At 43.5% G+C, this 23691-nt stretch overlaps 1 protein-coding gene across 1 annotated transcript in view; it reads right to left on the bottom strand.

Moving 5' to 3' along the window:
* Nucleotides 1–5339, bottom strand: part of RSPO2 (R-spondin 2) — a 100350-nt gene extending 95011 nt beyond the window's left edge. The window contains exon 1 of the mRNA XM_068182958.1: nucleotides 4876–5339. Within this exon, the coding sequence (XP_068039059.1) occupies nucleotides 4876–4969 (94 nt within the window). The 5' untranslated portion in view covers nucleotides 4970–5339. The remainder of the gene's footprint in view (nucleotides 1–4875) is intronic.
* Between the last annotated feature and the right edge of the window lie 18352 nt (nucleotides 5340–23691).

The raw sequence follows: 23691 nt of genomic DNA, 5'->3' as shown, positions 1-23691 counted from the left end.
CATGCCCCAAAAAGGGAAAATATACAGTTCAGACAAGTTTATCAAGCATACAAATCTAAGCTTTTCATAGTGTAAATCTTACAGCAAGTTTTAACATAAAAGCATGTACACAGACCTCAAGGTATGATCAGGCACATCCATCTAGCCCTGCATCCTAAACCCAAGTGACCTATAATGGAACCTAAAGGGATGGATACAGGCAAGGAAAAGCATACACACCCCAACACTGTGCCAGAACACGCTCCCCAATTCTAGCTTCCCCAGTGACAGGTCTCGGGACACCCAAGTTGTCAAATGCATAGGACCTGCCCCAAGGTATCCTGTCCAGCCTCTGATTGCTAAAGAGAGCCACATACATACATACCAAGCCCAGAAGTATATCTTAAATATTATAAGCAGCACTAAAAACCAACTTTGGGAAGCTGAATCAAACACCTAAACTTAGATGTCTATTTTGACTGTGAATCCTGCTCTTGGTGCTTTGAGCATTCTCCTGAAAATCTTCACAATCTGTTTGAGCATTGCTTATCCTCAGTAACACTGCATCAAAACTGTTCAGTATTCAGTCATTCACACAGAAATTTTTATTTCTGTCAGTATAAGAAACTTCCTCAGATGTAGCCAATAATAGTCATAAACAGCCAAAGGTTTAAAGGTTGTAACTTTTCAATGGGTAAAGTGTTAGGATATTCTAACTGCTGTAGTAATGATGTACATATAAAGAATAATTAGTAACTATCCTAAGTACAGGTCTGAGGAACAGAAGCTACACTCCAAAGCATTTCTCCTGATCATGAGTGCCTGGAAAATTACTACTTGTGTTAGCACATCTCAGTTCTTTCAGAGGTTCTGTTACAACTGCTTCATGTCACACCTTAGGAAAAAAAACGTATCTCAAAGTACTGCTTCCACATAGAAGTTTAAGTCTTAACCCACAGATAAATAAATTAACTGTCCTCCAAACATAAAACATTTGAGGTTTCAACCTCAAAGAGAGGAGGATAGAACAGCTAGAATATTTGGATAATGCTAGACAATTAAAAGATATGTAGTATGACCTTTTTTGAGGTAAATTACTCTTTAGGAGCTAGTGCAGTCCTTGTAAAAGAAGATGTGGTATTTATTTCTGTCAAGTATTTCCAACATAGTTTCTTTTCCCTAATGCTTAAATCATCCATCTTTCCCAAAGCTTGACCATACCATATAGCTGAGACAGGTTCCAAGACTGTCCCAGGTAAGTACCTTGTTAGGAAAGCTAAATCACAGTCCCCAATATCCAAGAAGGTTTTTCTTCTAGTTGAAAATCTCTGTAACAACTTTCTATAATAATAACAGATTTGTGGTCAAGATTCCCATCTTACATTAAGATGACAAAGATTTAATCAATAAAATTTTGAACCCAGTGATTATGCCCCTCCATATATTCATATTCTTCAATAAACGCTGTGCACAAAGCTATACTGAGGTCTGAAAAACACTTGGGAAATTTCCTGCCCCAGGTATTCCTCCTGTTTCCACCTGTGAATATTTTGCTATCACCACTGTCACTCATTATTCACACATTGACACAGGTATTCCACCTTTATGCACCTCTAACACAGAGTGTAAGCATCTAGGAGATAAGTATTCACCTTAGCCATGACACTCCATGAATAGGAACTAAATGAAAAGACAAGTATTTTACAGCCACAGGTTTTGAGTTCTTGGATATAAGCAACTTCTGCTTTAACTATGCGAATATGCCCCATTCACATCTTTTATTACTCCAATGTTGGTTTTACCAACTGTAGAGAGCCTCTCTGTAGACGCTTGAGTCTTCCCATCAATGCAGGCACAGCTATCACATTGACTTTTTTTCCCTTGGGGAATTTTGTTAGCATCTGATTTTTGATGGCTGCTTATAATGATCCCTATATTCTCTTATGTCAAAACTTTTGCAGAATACCATCACACTTCCCTGAGAATCTTCATTTCTATGTACTCCCATTTTGACTTGTGGTACTCTTTGGAAAAGTTGTTTTCATTACATCTCAAAGGGAAAAAACACTGGTCTTTCATGTACCCTGTGATATTCAGTGAAATGCTAAGACATGAAGCTGCCCATCTTTTACTGATTGCTAAAGAAAAATCAGAAAAATAAACAAATTTTTGTTGAAGAAGGCTTACAAGAGAAACAAAAAAATCAAGTTATACAATGCAACAAAAAGAAAGATTAGGCTAAACCAGCTGTGATATTACACCACCGAGCTTTAAGCTAGGTAATCCTTAGATGGGTTTTCAAACATCTTCTGCAAGAAAGGCAAAAAGGCCTTAATTCTGCTCAGAGCAGTGACTTCCAGAGGGAGAATTTGGTGAGGTGTTTTAAGGAAAGTAAGGTTCTGTTCTGAGCAACTACGCAAAGCAATATTCTAATGAGCTGAAAAAGTAACTAAGAGCAGCAGTGGAACAAGCAGAGTCTGTTGATTATTACATATTTATCAAAAAAATTTAGTGAAGTGACATTGACTAACAAAACACAAATCAATGCAAGGTAGGAATCGCTTTCTAAACTCTGTTTTATTATTCTGCTTTTACTGCAATGTTGCAAGACTTGATTTGGGAAAGAGTTGCAAGCAGATGGTGAATGAGAAATTCTGAGAACATCTCCCCAAATTTACTTAAGTCTTCTTTACTAGAGTATTCTACATCAGCAACAAATCCAAGCAAATGCCAATGCAGGCATATACACTTAAAGTTTATTATACATTTAGCTGCTTTAAAAAAATCAGCTACACATGATATTTGCCCATAATTCCAGACTGAATGCAATTGATTCCTACCACACAGGAGACTTAATCTATGCCAAAAATTGTATTTCATTAAGAAAACGATATTATGGAGCATCTGAGATCATGTAACAGACAAAACAGAATGCCAGAGAAATTTTAACTGCCAGTACCCCACAGTGACTGCCTGATTATTTGCAGATGGGATATGGAAAAATTGTGAAATTATTGGAATTTTGAGTCCTGTATGAAAGCATTATTTCAGACTGGATGTGTCATGGCAAATACCTATTATAATTTGAATACATACTTAGATTGTGCTTTCTGTGCTTAGAACTGGCTATGCTTACTTCTTTATACTTATTAACTGAAAAAGACTGCATTCTTCAAAGCCCAAAACAAAACCCATAGGTGATAGCACAAAACAGTGCCAGTAAGTCAACTGTCAATACTGATCGTATTTATCCAATAATTAAACTAAAAACTAATTTAAATCGATCTCCTTTGGAAAAGCCAACTGTTGAACAAGCACAACAATTGGTCTAGGGTCAATCAGTGAACATGAGATCAATTAAAACCAGCTTAAGTTTTTGTAAGAGGACAATTCACACAACTTGAGTTAGATGTCTATTCATTTCAGTACTCCCACAATGCAGCCCTTAAGCTCTGTTGTAAAGCAGAAATACCACTATCACCCTCCGCTGTCTAGCCAGCACTCTAAGTAGTTCCACATTTAATTAAAGACACAGTATACCCTTTGTTAGCACAGATAGTCTGGTCACTTTAAAGGACTGCTATCGTTTTAGCCACACACACATAAATTAAACTCTGGAAGCCATCAAAACCAAACTGCCTTACAATTTTATTTGTACCTACTTTGAAGGTGATATATGCATGAAAGTGCAAACTATTTTCTTTTCACAAATAGTTTTATTACTATTTGTAGCAACTTAACACTGGAGATGTTAAGTCCCACCCCTTCCAAATAATACCACTAAAAGTGCAATTCTTTCAGAAATGCAAATTTCTCAGCAGTTTGAGCCACCTGATTTCCAGTGAACTTTTAGAAATGCAAAGGGAATGCATGGCTGAGAAAATAACAGGAAAAGGGATAGAAAAATAATTCAGAATGTGGGTAATAAAACATTTTATAATAAGGTGAACCTCCCCACCACTCAAAAAAAAAAAAAAAAAAAAAAAAAAAAAAAAAAAAAAGAGAGAGAAAAGAAACAGACGAAGCCTCGGCCAGGCTGCCAGCCGGAAGGCGCTGCAGTAACCTCTCCGTCCACACGGGAGCTGTACTGGCATATCGCACCGCTCCGGCTCCCAGGCTCCGGCATCCCGACATCAGCGTTTAGGGAAACCGATGAATCCCCAACGCCCCGTTTATCTCTTTTCCGCAAAGGGTTCTGCACGTGTTCAGCAAAGTTGGCGGCACAGAAATGCCCTGGGCGCTGGGCAAGGCGCGGTGCGCTCCGCCGCCGCGGCTCTCCCGGCGGCCAAACCCCGCGGGAGCGGCACGGCGGTGCCGGAGGATGGAAGGCGAGAAGCTGCCTTTCTGCCTCGGAAACGTCCACGGAAAGCAGCCTCAAAGTCCGTCCCATGGACACGCGACTCTAACTGCGCGGGCTAACAGCGATCCCCCGGCAGCCGCGAGCCGCTGGACGAGGAGCGACGGCGACATCAGCGACGCCCCCTGCCCGCTGCGGCCCCTCCCGTGGTGGGCAGCTCCCAGCGAGACCCCGGCTCCACCGGCCCCGGGGGGAGGACACGCCGTGGGGGCCGGGGGCCGTGCGCCTACCGCTCGACATTCTCGTGCCCGGCTGCTCCGGGCTCCGGCCGGTCCCTTCCCATCGGAGCTCACGTCCACGCCGCTCCTCCTGCTCCCGGCGCGACCTCCGCAGCAGGAAGGCGGCAAGCAGCCCCGCGGAGCGGTCGCCACGCCGGCATGGCCCCGCGCCCCCGGGCTCGCCCCGGCTGCCGCCCCACGTGCCGGCCCGGTGCCCGCGGAGCCGGAGCGCGGCTCACCTGCCGGAGAGCGGCCCTTCCCCGCAGGCGCTCCCGCAGCTGCCCCGGCCGGCGTCCCGGGTGAGCAGCCGACGCCACTCACCTCTTTTGCTGCGTCTCCAGCGGCCGGGCTGGCAGTGGCCGTAATCCATGCAGTTCAGGATGATCAAGGCAAAGGAGAAGAGGCGAAACTGCATCCTGGGCCGCTGGGGTGGGCAGCCTCCTCCGGCGGCAGCGAGGGGCGGCGAGGCCGGCGGCGTGCGGGGCGAGGAGGGGCCGGCGGAGGGTCGCGGGGCAGCGGCTGCTGCTGGGGTCCGCAGGAGTTTACACGCTTCTTGCCGCCCTTCTCGGGCGCTGCGAACTCACCGCCGCTTCCAGCATCTCCCCTGTGCAGCAGGGAGAGAGAGAGGTGAAAAGCTTGGACCTGGGCTCTCCTGGTTCTCCACTGCTCTGGCTCTCCCCAAAAACAAGCAGACAGAGAAAAAAAAAACCACAACCCGTGTCGGGGCAGGAGCGGGGCCGCGGAGCGGAGTCACCGAGAGCCCCAAGCCTGTCCCACGGCGGCGGGCGAGCGCTGCCGGCGGCCCCGCGCGCCCCGGGACGGGCTGTCAGCCGGGGGACAGCGCTATTTATCCCGGCGCGGGGCGCTCCCCGCCCACACGCGCTCAGGTCGCGGCACGGCGGGGCGAAGCCGTCCCCCCGTACCTCCCGCGGCGCGGCCCCGCGGCCACCCCGTCCCGCCGCCGGGTCCCGAGCGCGGCTCCGCGCCGCGGGGCAGCCCCACGCGGGCCGGCGGCGGCCGCCGGGACGCGGGCTCGGCGGGGCGGGCGGCGGGGGCTCCCGGGCACATGCAGGCGGTGTCCGCGCCGGGCCCCCGGCCGCCCGCCTCCGCCCGCTCCTTTTATGCGGCAGGCGGGGGCGCGGGCGGCGGGGCCGTGCGGGCTCCGCGGGGATGCGCGGCGGCGCGGGGCCGCGGTACGTGGGTGGTGCCGCGGCCCCGGCCCTCCCGCCGCCCAGCCCTGGCGCCGCCCGCCCCGGCCCGCGCCCCCGCCTCCGCCGGGCCCTAACGCCAGCCGGCCCGAGAGCCGCTTGATGCTTTTGCCTGCAGGCTCTTCCTCGGCGGGCTTCTCCCTCTCCCCGCAAAGCCTCCTCGTCCTTTCTCTTTCTCTGCCCTGCTTACAGCCTGGGGAAACCTAGTTCTCCTCACTTCTCTGAGGAGAGAGAGCCCTGTTCTTTCTCTTTTTTTATTTTTCCTTTCCTTTTTCTTTTCTTCTTGATAATTATGTCTTTCAAGCCTGGATTTAAGACCTTGATGGATTAATTCTGCCTACAGCCCCCCCCCCCCCCCCCCGCCCCTACCCCCCCCGCCCCTCCTTTCCTTCTGGCTTCCTAAAGTCTGATCTCGCACATTTCAAAGTCTCTTCCTTGAAACACCACTTTCATTGTCTTGGCAAGATGGCTCTGAAAGTCCTAAAGTGTGACTTCAGTAAGTGATTTGTACTTGTTTCTAGCCACATCTCTACCTGACAAAGGTATTGTAAAGTTAGTAAAATGGGAATCTCAATAGTACAGATAAGGAAGGCTGAAACAAGGGGGAAACCAAGATATTCCAAGTGAATTTCGTTTTGATACGGGAAGATCTGTTAATTTCTCATAACATCCACTACACTGAGTCCACAGTGCCATTTATTTCTCTGCTCCCCACTCACAGTCTGTTCCCCAGCCAGGTATGGACAGACCGTGACTCTACTTGTGGTTCTCATCCCGTTGTGCCTGAGCTAATGAGCCCCGTAGGACCTGGGGCTCTGTGAAGCAGGTGCAAAAGCTGGGAGGCAGCGTAGATCTGGTACAGCTGGTGCAAAGCCAGGTCTAATAAACTCAGCTAGATCCAGGATCGAGGCTGGATCTGTGCTGGGTGTTTCTGCTCCTCCTCCTTGCCCCCTCCCCCCAAACCCCGTTCCAATAAGTCTGGTGCTGAAATACCTGAGCTGCCTCGGGATGGAGCCAGCTAGGTTCTCACAAAAGCAGATGTACTCTTTCTACAGCAGAGCTGGCCTTAGAAAGAGCATTAACTGCGTTCATGTGCCACTGTGTCTGAGCTAGTATGTCGTGTTAGATCCAAGCTGGCTTTTCATCCATGGCCCGAACAATCTAGCCATAGATAAGTGAAGTCTGACTGTATGGTGTTTGCCATACCATCCTGAGACCTCAGAATTTTTGACTGCATTTATTGCATAATATTCCTTTGGAGCAGAGAAGGATCAGTATCATCAGTTTCCGTACTGAAGACTGACTTACAAAGAGGGTAAATAACTTGCCTGAAATCAAAATGGGCATATGAAACTGTCCTGAATTTCCCAAGCTCTCAGATATCTCTCTCCAGAGGGAGCTGGACAAGCTCGAGAAGTGGGCACATGGGATTCTCATGAGATTTAACATGACCAAATGCAATGTTCTGCACCTTGATTGGGGCAACCCCCAGTACCAATACAAGAGCAGCCCTACCAAGAAGGACTTGGGGGTGCTGGCAGATGAGAGACTGGACATGAGATAGCAATGTGCACTTGCAGCCCAAAAAGCCAAACGTGTCCTGGGCTGCATCAAAAGCAGTGTGGGCAGCAGGTCATCACAGGCAACTTTGTGCCTCTACTCTGCTCTCATGAGAGCCCACCTGGGATGTTGTGTGGTCCCCAGCACAGGAAAGACATTGACTTGTTGGAGTGAGTCCAGAGGAGGCCACCAAGACGATTAGAGGGATGGAGCACTTTTTCAGGAAAGCCTGGGATAATTGGAATTATTCAGTCTGGAAGAGAGAAGGCTTTGGGGTGACCTAATTGCAGCCTTCCAATACCTGAAGGAAGCCTACAAGAAAAGAGAGAATTTTTACAAGGGGCTGTAGTGACACAAGGGGAGATGTCTTCAAACTGAAAGTGAGTATTCTATATTAGCTATTAGGAAGAAATTTTTTACTGTGAGGGTGGTGAGACACTGGCACAGATTTCCCAGAGAAGCTGTGCCTGCCCTTTCCCTGGAAATGCTCAAGGCCAGTCTGGATTGAGCTCTGAGCAGCCTGGTCTCATGGAAGGTGTCCTTGCTCATGGCAGGAAGGTTGGAACTAAATGTTCTTTAACGTCCATTCCAATCCAAGCCATTTTATGATTCTATGATATGAGTATTTTCTGATACAAAATGTTTATTTATTATAACTGTCATGATGGAATTACAGTGTGTGAGATTCCATTGAGTCATGCAGAGAACCAGTATCTTTCAGTGTTGTCATAATCTAAGAATTACAAAGATGTGACCTGTTAACTAATTAACACAGATCTAAGAACTCAGTCAGTCAAGATCAGTCTAGCTCAGTGCCAGTGGTATCCAAGTGGATTTGGAGTGGATGCTAAGGGAAAGAGTGCCAAAAAAAGGCATGTGTATATGTGGTTTATGGTCTTTATTTTCCCCAATCTGCTTACACAGTGAAACTTTTCTGTAAAACTTGTTGTAACTGATGCCATAATTTATTTCAGTCAAGTGTGTTTACTGTCAACTGGAATTCTCCAAGATGTGTAGTCTCACTCATGTTTTATGTGACATGTTGTGTACCCCAGACAGCTAAAAGTGAGACTTTTTACACTAGTACTATCTTTAGAGTATGTGCTTGCGATTTTCTGATGCAGAAATAAGAAGTGCACCAGCACCCTAGAGATCCTCCCAAGCTTTAATTCCAGGGAGAGAGAGATCAAACTACAAGAAGGGGAAATCAAACAAAGGCTTTTGTGAGGACTCGGGAACTATTCTCCTTTACTGTTTCACGTCTACAAACCCATAATTATGCAACTTTGACTCTACAACTGTTTTCTAGAGTCTTGGAGTCCTTTTGGCAAACAGTGATACCAGGACCTCCCCACTAACACAGCTCCACTTCTGGAAGTGTCTGAAATAAAAGTATGAAAGGACTTTCTGACAGGTGTCCTGCTGGCACTGAAGAAGACTGACATCTCTCAAAGTGTGGTGTCAGTGGCCTGGAAGCCAAACCAGAGTCTGCAGAGCCCAGAACATTTTTAAGTCAGAGGCAAAAAAGGCAGGGGCTCCAAGAGATTAAAAATCAGAGGAAGGAAAAGAGCTGGGATGAGTTCTGTAGGACATGGTAGATCTCTGTCTCTGCAGCTTCACTTCAATTAACAGAGAGGAATTGACTCTAGGTATGGCACCTTACGTACTGCAGCTCTAATGAGCACTGCACTCAGTCTAAGGCTGACTTTGTCACAGTGAGGATCTGGGAAAATTATCTGAGCATGTTCAATTAACATAGCCATAGAAAGAATGCTTTAGTCAAGACCCAGGTGGATGATGTGGCAATGATTGAAATACCAGATGATGACAGTCTGGGCAACAGCTTTAGCAATGGGGATAGCTAAGAACGGGTGTATTTTACATAGATTACTCAAAACTCTTAGCAGCCAAATTAATGTATTTGAATAGTGCCTGAGAGGATTTATTACATGCTGTTCAGAAATCATATTATTTTCTAGATCTAAATTTCAGTTCATAGAAAATTAATATTTATGTGTTGTGCTCCACAGAGGTTTCACTGACTGTAAAAGATCTTACCTTCTACATTTCAGCTGTATAAAAGCCAAAGCACTGCTGCTTTTGTGATATAAAGTAATTGTAATTGAATCTTTCCATTCTTTATTGGGCTCCCTAGGATGTGATCTGAAAGTATCCTAACTTCATCATCTTAAAATGAGCAACTCTAAGGTTTACTTTAGAAGAAATTTCTCCATATTCTTATAACTGGGCAATTCATTGCTATGTCGAAGTCATGATCTTTCCAAAAACTAGAATCTCATCGATAACATGTAACTCTTACCAGCCTTACATTGCAGTAGAAAAGACAAATATTTATTTTCAGTGAAAGAAATGAATGAATCTGATAAGCTTTACATCTAACCTTCAAAAAGAAATATATTTATATAAAGTCCAGCTTCAAAGTTTTTATTTCTAAGTCAATTTTTACCTTCTTTAAATTCTTAAAATACACTAAATTCATTAGTTCTTCAAAATGTCATCTGAAATAATAATAACAATAATGGAATATTGTCTCCCCAAATCAGAGCAAGACTACTGGAGAACCACAATGTTTGGGGGCTGGAGCACTAGTCCCGTGAAGGAAAGCTGAAGAAGCTGGGCTTGTTCACCCTGAAGGAGAGGATTTAGAGGAGACCAAACAGGTCCTTTCCACACCTATGAGGAGGTTCCTGAGCAGGAAGTGCCAGGATCCTTACAGATGTGCTGGACAGAAGAACAGGAGACAGTGGTCATGTACTGAAACAGGGGAAATTTGTGCTGGGTATAATAGAAAATAATTTTCCCTCTGAGGATGAATAATAACTGAAAGTGGTTTGGCCAGAGAAGCTGTGGACTCTCCTTCCTACAACAAGGCCTTAAGCAGCCTGGTCTGGCCTCTGCTGGTTGTACTTGCTTTTAGCAAGGGGTTGCACTCAGGATCCCCAAGGTCCCTGCCAACCTTCATGATCTGTCAATCCTATAAAACCCATGAGCTCCCAAAACAGGCTGAGAGGACTGCCCTGTGCACCTCTGGACACCCACATCTCTTCCATTCAAACCCAGGGGAGATCAAAAGATTGTCATCCTTCTGACTCTCCTCCCTCTCTGAAACATGATCAAACTCCTTGATTTTTTACCTCCTTGTGCAGATTTTGCTCTTGCAGAACTTCCAACAGTGTCCATGAGTGTTTTACCTAAAGAACAAATTCATCAATTCATCAAAGCTATATGTTTTTATTAAGGCCCAGAGAAGAAAAGATGGGGAAAAAGGGTTAACAACATTTCTAAAATAACTTTTTTAATTCTCAAATATAATTTTCAGCTCTTTCTAAAAAAAAAAAAAAAGAAAAAAAAAAAAGAAAAAAAAAAAGAAGAAATACAGAAAATAGTAAGAAAAATGTATTCCAAATGGTGTGTATCCTCCTTTTCCTCCTTTCCCAGTTTGGACTGGCACCACACTACCAGTTCCTGCCTGCCAGCTTTGGACACAATGTTTCTCTTGGAGTGTGCAAGAACCAGTGTCCTCCTGTGTGGATACTGCATTCTGAAGGTGAGGGTGAGAGTTCAAATTCCAGCCGGGCAGCTGCAAAAAATCCACTTTTTTTGGAGAATAGTGTTTTTAGTTTGCCAGCATATAGATCAGAAAATTACTGAAAAATTAATGTATACCAAAGTTCAGGCTTTCTGTGTTGCAATGCTCATGGTACTACAGCTACAGAGGAGGTTTGCATTACACATATATGGGTTTAAATTTGCTCTAATATGGCCTCAACAAAACAGCTTCACAAGGACCTGGAATGGAAAGATGAAATGGTGAGCTGGTATTTGCATATTTTTTTTACAAAGATTTTACATCATGTGCCCTAAACTTTATGCAATCACTGCTTTATCTTTCATAAATCCACCCCTCCCTCCACAAAAATTGCAGAGTAACTGAGTTTGGAAGGGACCATGGAAGATCATCTCTTGCTCAAAGCAGAGCTAACTTCAAAGTTAGGTCAGGTTACTGAGAGCCTTATCTAGCTGAGTTTTGAAAAAACTTCAAGGTGGAAGATTCCACAGGTTCTCTGGGTGACTTCTTCCAGTGCTTGTCCATCCTCATAGTGAAAATTTTTGCCATATCTCCAGAGAAAACTTTCCTCACTTCAAGTTGTAATTATTGCCCTTTTGCTTTTCTCTGCAAACCCCATATTCCTATAAGCTCCCTTTTATACCTGAATATATATATATAAATGTTTGTAGATATATATTTATATATTGAATTATATCTATATAATAAATATATATAAAAATTATATATATAATATATTCTGGTTTAAATGTATGTTTACTTTTTATTTCTACTTTGCTCTTCCTGTTTCCTTATCACTCATGCATCTAATAGAGAAAATATTTAAGATATTTAATAAAATTATATCCCTGAGATAATTTTGAAATGTCTAGTTTGTTTTCCCACTGTTTCTGTTGGTTGCAGAAGGAAAGGGAGCAAAGATGATTGTGTACCTGTAAACACAGAATTGTTACCACAACGAGCAATGACAATCAAAAGTGGCTTTCAAAGTGAGAAAAGTGATATGATGGAAACTTTTTAATTTAAATGTTAAAATTTGTGGATTATTTTCTTGCAACAGAAGCATTGTTCAGCATAGACATATGTTGTATTCAACATCTTTTCTTAATAGCCTTCTAATTTAGTAACTGGCTTTGGAGATATCTTCCAACTATAATTTAGAGATATTTACTATTTAATGTTAATAAAGGCTAAGTGTTAAATGTTGTGATGTTAAGTGCATGTTTTCTCCAGCATATCTATTTAGCAATAAAGTGATTGCAATACTTGTTGGAATATACAAGAAATATCTCTGCCAAATGATAATAAAGAAGGGAGTTTAAGAAGAATTTTGGACAGTTGAGAATTCTTAGATAAAATCCTGAAATTTGTGTAGTTAATCTACACCAAGTTTCAAACGTAAAATTGTCTCCAGCAGTAAAAAAAACATATGTTCAAGACAGTTTTATAATCTGCAAAATATTATACTTTTCCACTGTCACATCATTTCTTACTCCTTGTCTTATATATTGAACAAACAGCTCAGGAAAACAAAGTACAAGAGAACTCATGAGCATTCTCTCTGAAACACTGTCACCTCCTTTAGCCCAGCTCAGGAGAGAGCCTGGAGCAGTAGGTGATCCTCCACTGAAAGAGAAAATAGTAACAGGAATAGGAAAGGGGAGCATGATCTCCGTACACTTGGGATGCCAGCCCCCAGCACGACCTGAAGCAAATATCTAAGTACAGAAACCAAGGGTCTTGGTGAAAGGGCTACAAAAGAGCTTACATTCAGTTTTGTCAGAGGAATTGTATAGATGTAACTGAAGACATATTTTTTAAATGTGAGGGCCACAAAATACAGCTTTTAATTTTTAAAAAGTGCAATAAACCACAGTAGAATATTGTTTTGTTTGAGCTTTATGCCCTGCCAGACATGATGGGAGCTGAATGTCAGCTTTTACTTCATTGCAAGTTTTGGAGAAGTGTACCATATCTATCTTCTGTAACCAAAATTAGACTGATTTCTTTCCTTGCAATAAAATAGAGATAAACCATATGAGGAAAAAAGTGAAAATTTGAGGTCATCATTCTTCAGAACAATTCTTCAAAGTAAAATTAAATTAGAGAATAGGGCAGAGAAACTGTGATGGCTGCCATTCCAACAGTACCCCAGGGGCTGAGAAGACTGCTGGAGCCAAAAGCATGAACCACAGTACGTAAGTAGTTGTAGCCTGTAACCATGCCTATCTTCTGATGATCAGCAGAAAGCCCATAAATCATGCTCCTTAGGGACTGAAAGGCTTAAATAAGTATTAAAGGACTCAGTCATGCACTGGCAGAATAATACATATGATAATCTAGAAGATTTAATTTCTACTTTATTTTGGACATTTTTTCTCTGTCCACTGAGCCCTTTAAAGCAGAGGAGTATGTGAGGCCATGCCAAATGCAGATATTTCTTTCCTTTCCCTGAACTCAATACTGAAGTTTTTTTTATCACTTTGAAGGATATTTTCAGATCAGCTGGACCTCTGTGTTGATTTTCATTATTTAATGTCAACTTCTATCCTTGGGGAAAATGCTATGTTAGTATTTTTTTAAACTAGCATGAAAACTAACAAAGGGAATATTACAAATCACATGATTCAGTCTAAAAACAGCTACTGATCGTCTTCAATGCCCTCATGACTGTCCCAAACCTTCCTTTACCCCAGTGCTGGTTTGGCACGCAGCTGGCAGCTGAATATTTTCTGACTGATAGCTGGCTTGGTGAGTAAAACTAATAATATCTCTGGGCCCAAGTCCACTCCCTGCTGTTTAGTACTTCTGGGGAACAGCATCTTGCACAGTAAGCAATTGTTGAAGTATCAAAATCCACATTTTATCTGCCCCTCATGAGGGATGCAGAGGGATGTAGCTGGGACAGTTTTGGGCAAGGGATTTTTAAAAGAGATGCATGTTGTGCTACTGCTGGCCCCTTACAAAGTGTCACCTTCAAAACTTAAGATGCTTTTTAAATATTAGGGAAAGATAAGGTACCTTGTCTCTTACCCCTTATACGTATGGGATAGAAACTAGGGTCTAAATCCCTGAAGAACATATCTGAATGTCTGCAACTAAATTTTACCTGAATTGCTGCACGTAAATCCAAAATGGAAATCACCAATAATAATAATATTAATAATTTTTAAAAAGTATCTTGGCTTGATTCTCAGCTGGAGGTTTTAAACTCCATAGCACCATTTAGTTTCATTTCAAAGATCCTGGAAGCTTTGCTTCCACCTCAAACTGGCAAATGTGGAAGGCTGAGACCCTTTTCAGCAAACACATTCTCAAACCTTAATTGCAAAACAAATATGGAATGTGCATCACTATATTCAATCTATGCCCCTTGCCCTGCCAGTGTAGCTTATCAGATGCATTCTGAGAAAATATCTAGGAATGGTGTCCTTGCAAAACATGGCTGGTGACTTCTTTGTTAGACAGCAACAGTATCCTAACACTACACAATTGACTATTTCCCATTTGCTTCATGATATCAAAACCTACATCTCTGAATGTATCCTAAGTAATTAATAGTGGAAGGCAGAATGGGGATGAAGTGATCTAAACAATCCCAGGAAATCAGGATTTGTTAGACTAGAAAGAAGTAGGAGAAAGAAGCCCACATTCTAGAAAGATGCATGCATGGCTTCCTGTTTTCTGTCCCCCAAAAGTTTTATGTTTGCATTCATCAGTTATTGCCTAAAATATTACATGTGTCCCACTACAGAAAACCACCTTGGAATGCGGTGCTGAGAACCCTTGGCTATAAATTGCCTTTGGAGCAATCAGCCCACAATAAGCTCTGTCTGCAAACACTGTCCATGAAGTTGCTGTAAGTGAAGGCAGCCATACATCTCTTGATGATTCCAGCTAGGGGAACACATGGCTACCAGTGCCTGGGGAGCAGTAGATGTGGATCTGAATGTACATTGAGGCTGAGAACGTTCTTGAGTACCTATCTCACCCCCCAGCTGAGTGGCTCAGTCTGTAAATTACTGCACAGAATCTCAGAACAAGCTGAGTTGGAAGGGAGCCACATTGAGTCCAGCTCCCAGCTGTGCATAGCACCATCCCCAAAAGTCACACCATGTGCCCGAGAACATTGTCCAAACTTTTCTTGAACTCTATTAGGCTGGTGCTGTGACCACTTTCCTGGGGATCCTGTTCCAGTGCCCAACCACCCTCTGGGTGAAGAACCTTTTTCTAATATGCAACCTAAACCTCCCCTGACACACCCTCAGGCCATTCTCTTGGGTTCTGTCACTGGACATCTGTCCTGGTTTGACATGGAAGTGAATTTTTTTCAGGAAGTTGAGTCAAACCAATCAGTGGTCAGGTTTGGATATTGGCACCTGGAGTGACCACTGAAGGTATGGACACGCCTCTGAGAACACAGGGGGTTAAAAGCAAGAACTCCCAAGAGCTCGCTCTCTTTGGTTCCAGTCAGGGTGCTGTGCAGACCTCCCCTGCCCAGCCATGGGGCTGGGTGGGGGAGGGGAAGCCATGCAGCCTGGTCGAGGTGAGCCGAGGGGGCTGAAGGACTGGAACCGAGCCAGCTCCTGTGGACGGAAGGGTGGAGAGAAGTGGAGATGCCTTGTCATTCCCCCCCCTCAGAGGGAAGAGACAGAGAGTCTGGACAGCACCTGTAACTTTGGTGGTGGAGGAGAAGGAACGGGGGGGGAAGGCGCCCAGCCTTGGCCTTGGGAATGGGCTGCTGGGCAGAGATTTCAGCCGTCCAGGGAGTCTGAACTTTTAACCCTTTCCTGTGAAATGAAGGCTTTGTAAAATATTACTCCTCCTTGGTTTGAAGTAGAAGAGAAACAGTCTGGGATCTGAGATGATGGAAGAGGAAATTTTTGAGTTGGAAGGAGATGATGGAGTGGCTTGTGGCTGGACTTTTCTTGTTAGCCATAGACTGAACCAAATTCTCCTGCAACAGAGACTGCATTTAGGGGGATGCAGTGGTGGGCCAAGAGACCTGTTTCAGTGATTACCAACAGAGGAATGGAGAGAACAGAGGAAAATTGAAGAGGGTGTGGAGAGGCCCTCTGTCTTCAGAGAAGAAGAAGGGAAGAAGAAGATCTCTGTTCTTGGACCCTCGGCCCCCGGGGGAAATGGGGGGGACTGTTGTCCCAAAAAGGAGAAGCTGTTGGACCCTCGGCCCCAGGGGGAAATGGGGGGAAATCAGTCCCGAGATGAGAAACTGAACTGTTGTTTTTCTTGGGTCCTTGGCAAAGCCTCCTTAAAGGAGCCCTATGAGCAGTCTGTCCATGCATGGTGGTGAGAGCACTGTGACATGGAAAGGAGAGTGTCACCATGGCAGATTTTCTCCAGGCAGTTGCCATGTGTGACATGGAGACACAAGGGTGGCAGTTGTGTTTCCTGGGGGGGTCTGTGGCACAGGAGAGACTCCTGTCTCCCTTGATGGACTGAGTATTGATTATCTGAAGGGTGGAAACTTGATCAGGATCCTGGGTGGTGTCTCACTGTGAGTTGGTTTGGAAATTAGGTGGGAGGAGGAGAGGTGTTTTGGAAGGTCTTCATCTGGGATTTAGTGTTTGCAGTTTTATAGTAGTAGTAGTTTAATAAACTTTTTTTCTTTGTTATTAAGCTTGGGCCTGCTCTGTTCTGCTCCTGATCACATCTCACAGCAATTATTTGGGAAGGTGCATTTTCATGGGGGCGCTGGCATTGCTCCAGTGTCAAACCATGACAATATCACAGAGAAGAGAGCAGTGCCTGCCCCTCCCCTTCCCCTCATGAGGAAGTTTTAACCACAGTGAGGTCTCTCCTCAACATCCTCTTCTCCAGGCTGAACAGACCAATTGACTTCAGCTGCTCCTCATACAGCTTCCTCTCAAGGCCCTTCACTATCTTTGTTTCCCTCCCTTGGACATGCTCTAGTAGTTTAATATCTTTTTTATATAGTGATACCCAAAACTGCCCCCAGCACTCCAGGTGAGGCTACCCCAGTGCAGAGCAGAGCAGGACAATCCCCTCCCTTGCCCAGCTGGTGATGCTGTGCCTGATGCTTCCCAGGACACACTTGGCCCTCCTGGCTGCCAGGGCTCTGCCGACTCACGTTCATCTTGCTATCAACCAGGACACCCCAGGTCCCTTTCCATGGCACTGCTTTTCAGTATCTCATTCCCCAGTCTTTCCATACATCTGGAGCATCCCAGGAGCAGAATACAGCACTGTCCCTTGTTGAACTGCATGTGGTTGGTGATTGCCCAGTTCTATAATTTGTTGAGGTTTCTCTGTGGGGACTCCCTGCCTCCACGGGACTCAACGGCTCCTTCCAGTTTGGCATTGTCTGAGAACTGGCTCAGTATCCCTTCCAGTCCCAAGTCATTAATGAAGATGTTGAAGAGCACAGGGCTGAGGATGGAGCCCTGCAGAACCCCACTAGGGACAAGTCTCCAGTCTGACGTCACCCCATTCACTGTAACCCTTTGTACCCAAACCATGACCCAGTTGTTCACATGATGTGTTTATCCAGCTGTGTGAGACAGTATCAAAGAGAAACATGACCTAACCAGAGTTTTTTAAAAAGAAGATTATGGATTTGGGTCTGTTCTTTGACAAAATGGCTCTAGATAAGTGCAAATGGTGACATATTTTTCAACCCTTTTCACTGGTTAAAGCAATATCTCCCTTATGGTGGCTCTTTGGAGAAGTGCAGGAACACTGATGCCTCCCAAATACCTTTGATCAGGACACCACTCACAGGCAACTGCAACCCAGCTTCCCTAACAGTTTCCTTAGTAGTTCCACGTGATGCCTTGGACATGTGTCAGCTTTTGAGCATATGTGATGGGAGCAGAGGTGTGTGGATCCACAGTGATCCACACTGGCTTACAGCTACCTATGGTTTCACGACTTCTAAAAAATGTCCTTCACAAGTCAAGGATGAGAACACAATAAAAAAAGTGGTCCAGAACTAGCAGCATTTGCTGAGCCTCATTCAGGTGCCTCAGACTGGGGTGTCTTCTCATCCAAGTTAAAGGGAAGCCATGCCAAGATGCTTTGCATTGGTATCTGTTTCTCTAATGTCACTTGATACACTGATGCAGCCAAGTAACTGCTTGCTGGGTCAGCTGGGGAGGCTGTGGTTCTGTGAAAGGCTGTATGAATGTTGCTTTGCTACCTCAGCTTACAATTCACACATAGCAATACAGATTTTTTTGTTTGATGCTTAAATAATGATCATCTGCAGGGAGAGGGTGGAAAAGAAAGGCAAGGAACACCACATAAAGCCAGTCTAGCTAGGTGGGTTTTTCCATGCTCTTCTTTTTGTAATAAGAAATAACTGCTATGAGGGTGCATGCACTTGAATTCCCAAATTTCAGTTCTCTCTGTGCTTGGATGTGATCTTGGAGCAAAAAGCAGTGGGCGCAGAAGATGTCTAAGACCAGGATGATAGAATCACAGCATATAGTTTTTTGAGGAAACTATATTGCTAACTTTTTATCCAAAATGACCACTGCCTGCTTGGAGGACATCTGGCGAAAGGTAAATGGCATTATCCATGGAGGGAACAGGAGCAGGAGCTCTTGCCCAGCCAACAGCAGGGCATCCAGCAGCTGCTAAAACAAAGGAAACCACAGCTCACAACTGTAAAATCAGCCATTATTAAAAGGGAATATGGAAAGAGGGAAGAAGTTTTGAAAAGCTTATGTGAGTTTACAGGGAAGGAAGGTAGCAAATCATACTTACCAGTGGCAGTAGAAGCAATAGAATAGAAGCATGAAACTCTTGGCAAGACTTAGAGCAGATTTTTCCATTCCACTGATGTTTTTCTCACTCTCTCTAACCATATATCATTCTTACATTAAAGTTTGCTCCTGAAAAATGTTTTGCTCCGAAAAAACGCTTTGCTCCTGTAAAATGCAAAATGCAAACTACCTTTAATGAAGATGATTCCTCCAGGACCCCTTCCATTCATGTTTATGCTCAGAGTATGACTCAGATGTTCACATCAGACAAAAGATAGTACTCCATCTTCAGAGGACCCATCAAACCAAGCTTTCTTTCAGATCTGCATTAGAACTCAGCCCTGTCCTGTCCTGTGCCAAATCCTGGCCCCAGTCATATTGAAATTGCTGGGAGAAATTATTTTGGACATTTCCAACTATTGTTCTTGGGTGCATGGTTTGTACTAGGGGAGGCCTTGGACCCATGTCATGCCAGCCTTGGAGAATACACTCCTAGCAATTTCTGGGGCCTGATTTAGCTCTGGCACAGCTGCATTGCCATGTTATAGTTCTGTATTATTCCTGGTACATTGCAGCGTTTGGTACTGGCACATTTCCATTCAGTGGTCTCATGTACAGAGAAATTATCACAGAATCTCAGGATGGCTGAGGTTGGAATGGACCTCTGAAAGTCACCTGCTCCAACCTCCCTGCTCATGTAGCAACAGCTGTTTGGCCAGATGGCTTTTGAATACATCCAAGGAACACTTTGGGCAACGTGTGGTTGATCATACTCAGAGAAAAAAAGTTTGATCTGTGCCAGTGTTTGATCATACTCAGAGTAAAAAAGTGGAGGGTTTTGTGATCAGATTGAATTTAGGTTTTTAGTTTTGTGACCACTGCCTCTCAAATTGTCACCAGACCCCACTGGGAAGATTGGCTTTCTCTTTTTTATCCTGTCCCACCAGGTATTTTTTATACATACAAGATATGTGCTATCTCTTTTCCAGGCTGGACAGTCCCAGCTTTCTCAGCCTCTTCTCCCAGGTGAGATGTTCTAGTCCCCCTCTGCTGGGCTCACTCCAGCAAGTCCACGCTTCTCTTAACTGGGAAAATGAGTGGTGGGTCTTTTGAGCTGGCACAGAAAGGCCAAGTGAGATGGAGACTTGTTTTGAGGTATCAGGTCTGAGACTGCTTAGGAAGCCTGAGGACAAAATATCTGAACCTGGTTGGGGACAGTCTAATGAGGCTGATAAACTGTCGTGATTGTACAATCCCAGATCCAGCAGAACAGAGGCCATAAAAATTATATTACAAATATTATTTTAACATCTAACCTGGTAGTGTTGTTTATGCTAGGCGAGAGATTTGGCTGAGGTAGCTGCAGCATGTTTAATTAAATGCCAAATTGTCAACAACTGTTTTTCCATTTGACTCTGCAACACACAACATAATTATTTTCATTATTTGCTTTTTCAAACTTCCAGCAAGATACTCTGTAAGGGGAGAGTTTTTCATAAAAGCAAGTAGTATTTTAATAGAGAAAACACACCAGAGTAGCTAATGAAAAAAACTTAATATTTTTAGTAAAAAAATATATGTTAAAACCCAAATTATATACATCATACATGCCCAGTGTGAGACTGTGGACAGAAAAAAAAAAACCTGCAATACTTTGTAACTTGTTCAAATAAGCAGTAGAAGAAAGGCACCCTTTGAGTAAACTACCTGAAGTATGCAATTAGCAGAGCTTTGCTAAGAATGATTTCTGTTGCAGATATCTCTTATCTCTCAGATATCACTAGCTGATACCTCAGTTAAAAGAAATCCACTTTGTCACTTTGTTTACACTGCTGGATAATTTTTGTTATACCAAAACCTTTCCAAAACCTGCATAATATTGTATACAAGGTTTAGAAAGCATTTGTGTTGGGGTTACTGGATTCCCAAAAAATAGATTGTTTCTTTTTCTAAGATATAGCTGGTTTGCTTTGAAAAAAAGCACTTAAACATTGATTATTAGGGAGCAATGATCAAACCTCCTGGAGCAGACCTGAGCCAAAAATCATTTAGGAACTGCAAAACCAGAAAAGCCTCCTAGTGCCCTGTGAGAAGCCAGATGTTGAGGTTCTAATCTTTGTTCTAAAATCAGGAAAAAGAGGAATGTAAGCCTGGTGCTAAATGTCCTGGGCATGCACTCAGGCTATACAGCTGATAAATCTCTCTTCTTAGTTTGTTTTCCTGAGAGGACAGATCTCAAAGAATGCCCACCAGATAGCGTGGACTCCAGGAAAAGGAACACAACTTCAACTCCTGCAAAGTTCAGACTGTATGTATGAAATGAGGTATTTAGCCGTGTGGGGAATTCAGAAGTCTCAAGGGTTAGATTACAGCTGTAGAAGGTATAGTAGGTTTACATTTTGGATGTAGGCACCTGAAAATGAAATTATTTTCTATCACTAATTCAGCCTATGGGGTGATGACAGATGGAGTAATGGTTTTCAAAGATATTCCCCACTAATTGTAATCCCACTACCTGGCTGAAGAAAGGTGGTTGAATACTGTGTTCTTACGCATTTCTGCTCACAAGACTAACATAACCTTTTCTGCAAACTACCACATCTCTTCCTTCTGGTTTCTTTATCAGTAACTATTGTTGAAACAAAAAATTATAAAACACTATTCTCTCCATTTTAGATGATCTGAGTAAAGACTGCAGGAAACCTGACACACACTTGATGCTAGATAAAAGTATAGATAGCTGGGCTGTTCACCTGAAAGCAAGACAATTTTGGAAACACACAGTGTGCCTAGGGCAATACTGCTGTAGGAATATAGCACATCCTTACTTTCTGATATTTACAGGGCAATCCCAACATTGCTATATCTTAGGGGATTTTTAACACACAGATTTAAGCCTGTCCTGCAAGTGAAACTCCAAGGGTAAGCCAGCAGACAGGTGCTAGCAGAGCGCCAGCGGTTTGGGATTCACCATGGGCTGTGCACACCTGCTGGGAACACCCAGGCCTTCCTGGGATTCTTCATCTGCACCAAGTCCTGCGACATAGCATCCTCATTGCTACCAATATCTTTATAAGGTAGCCCAAGGCTATTTACTAAAACCTTCAGGAGCAGATCAGGAGAATGTAAAGAATAGGCTTAAGGCCCTAATTTTTCAGTGAACTTTTCCATTTCTAACTTTGACAGATGCATCTGGAAGCACCATGAAGGATCTTGAAAGCAGGTCTGGAGTTGGAAGCTCCTGACTAACACAACAGCCACATTTCTAGTTGCATATTCCAGGCCATTTGACAGCATCAAGACACACAAGCCACCTATAGTGCTTGGAACAATTATGCTCTGGAAATTTTCATCCTCATTTTAGATCAGTCTAACAATAATAAGTTGATTCTTAAGGTTCCTGGCAGGCTGTCCCAACATGAGAAGCCTTCTATCCCTTGTTGAAACAAAGGATCATTCAGACAGACTTCTCTAGCTCAGGGAGGTCTAGACTGCAGATACTTCTTACTCTCAACCATCCCCACATTATGTTCTTTATTTGTGGCATTTTGTAAAAGAGCTCCTGTGCAAATTAGAGCTTGGAAGCTTTGTCCACTGCATAGCAAGAGCTGCAGTGTGCCATTCCCCAAGTGGCAAATCTTCTTCCCTGTCACTTAATAAATCACCATTCCAGACACTAGAGAAAAAAATATAAATATGTTGGAAATTTAAAATTGGATCTTTTCTGTCATTCTTCTCTCATCACAAATAAACCAAAAAGAAAAGAAAGATGCTTGTGGTACTAGAAACCTTTGGATTGTCATAAATATTAACCAAAACCTCCAATAAGCTGCCAACCAGACTACTTCCCTCAAGTTTATTATTCCATTTCTGTTTCTGCCATGTAACTCCTCAACTGTAATATTTCCATGCAAACAGCATGGTGTGTCCAAAATATCTTATCTTACATTAGTGAGAAAACACATTTTTTTCAGGGAGAACACTGTATCCTTTCCCCGTATGGCTACAACTATGCAAATCCAAAATGGTTTCTCTCTTGGCAGGCAGGCAGGATACCTAATGAGCCAATATACAGAAAACAGATAAAATTAAGAGACAAACTGCAGAGCATGTTTCATCTTCTTTCTTTTCATGTTTTGTCTCGATTTTATGTCCCAGTTATTACCACTAACACCAACAAATATTTAAAAATTACATTTCAACCAATGTCATTGTCTAATGTGCTCCATGCACTGATGTAAATTTAATACTGCTCCCCAGTATTTGTAGCTATCTGAAATTTTTATCTTGTCTGTATCTCAGTTCTAATTTCTTCCTAACTTTGCCTAGTACTTTTTGATTCTTCTTATCTAACAGCTTCTTTTCTCTCTTTTTCATAACATGCTCTGTTGTTTCACACTATTCTTGTACTTTCCTCAGGCTCCTCCTCCCTTTGCCTTATGTTTCTTTAGAAATCCCTTTCAAACACTCTTCTGGAGTAGAGGCTTCTCCCATGACTTCCCTTCACATCCTTTATCTTTACTCCCTTATATGGGTCCATAATAATTCCTCAGTTTGAGAACAATACAGATGGAAAAACTTACAGGAGGAAAACACTGCATCTCAGATTCCCTGCATCTCCAGAACCGGTGATGAGTTGATGGTTCCTGCATCACGGATATTTAACTAATGGCTGGAGGCCACACGTTACCTAGATGGAGCCTGCCAGCTGACGGATATATCCTCTTTACTTTTCTCACAAGTGCAGCACTAACAGAGAGAGGGAAGGGAAGGGCTGTGTTGTCTCTCTCCAACTCAGAAGCTGTAGGGGAAGTGAAGATAAAGAGAACATGGTGGGGTATTGGAATATGTGGCCTTAAACTAACACCACATATATCTCTTTGTGGCTCCCTCTGCCTACACATACAGCAGTCCTGCTGAGTCTGGCTCTATTCAAGAGCAAAGCATATACATGATAGCTTATTAATAATGTTTAATATCTAATTTTTCCTCTTTTTTTGCCCCAGGAAAACACTTAGTATTTTATCAGCTTTCA

Source organism: Anomalospiza imberbis, chromosome 1, assembly GCF_031753505.1.
Source record: "Anomalospiza imberbis isolate Cuckoo-Finch-1a 21T00152 chromosome 1, ASM3175350v1, whole genome shotgun sequence".
NCBI lineage: Eukaryota > Metazoa > Chordata > Aves > Passeriformes > Viduidae > Anomalospiza > Anomalospiza imberbis.
Note: the sequence above shows the minus strand (reverse complement) of the source record. Positions and strands in the feature narration are given on the sequence as shown.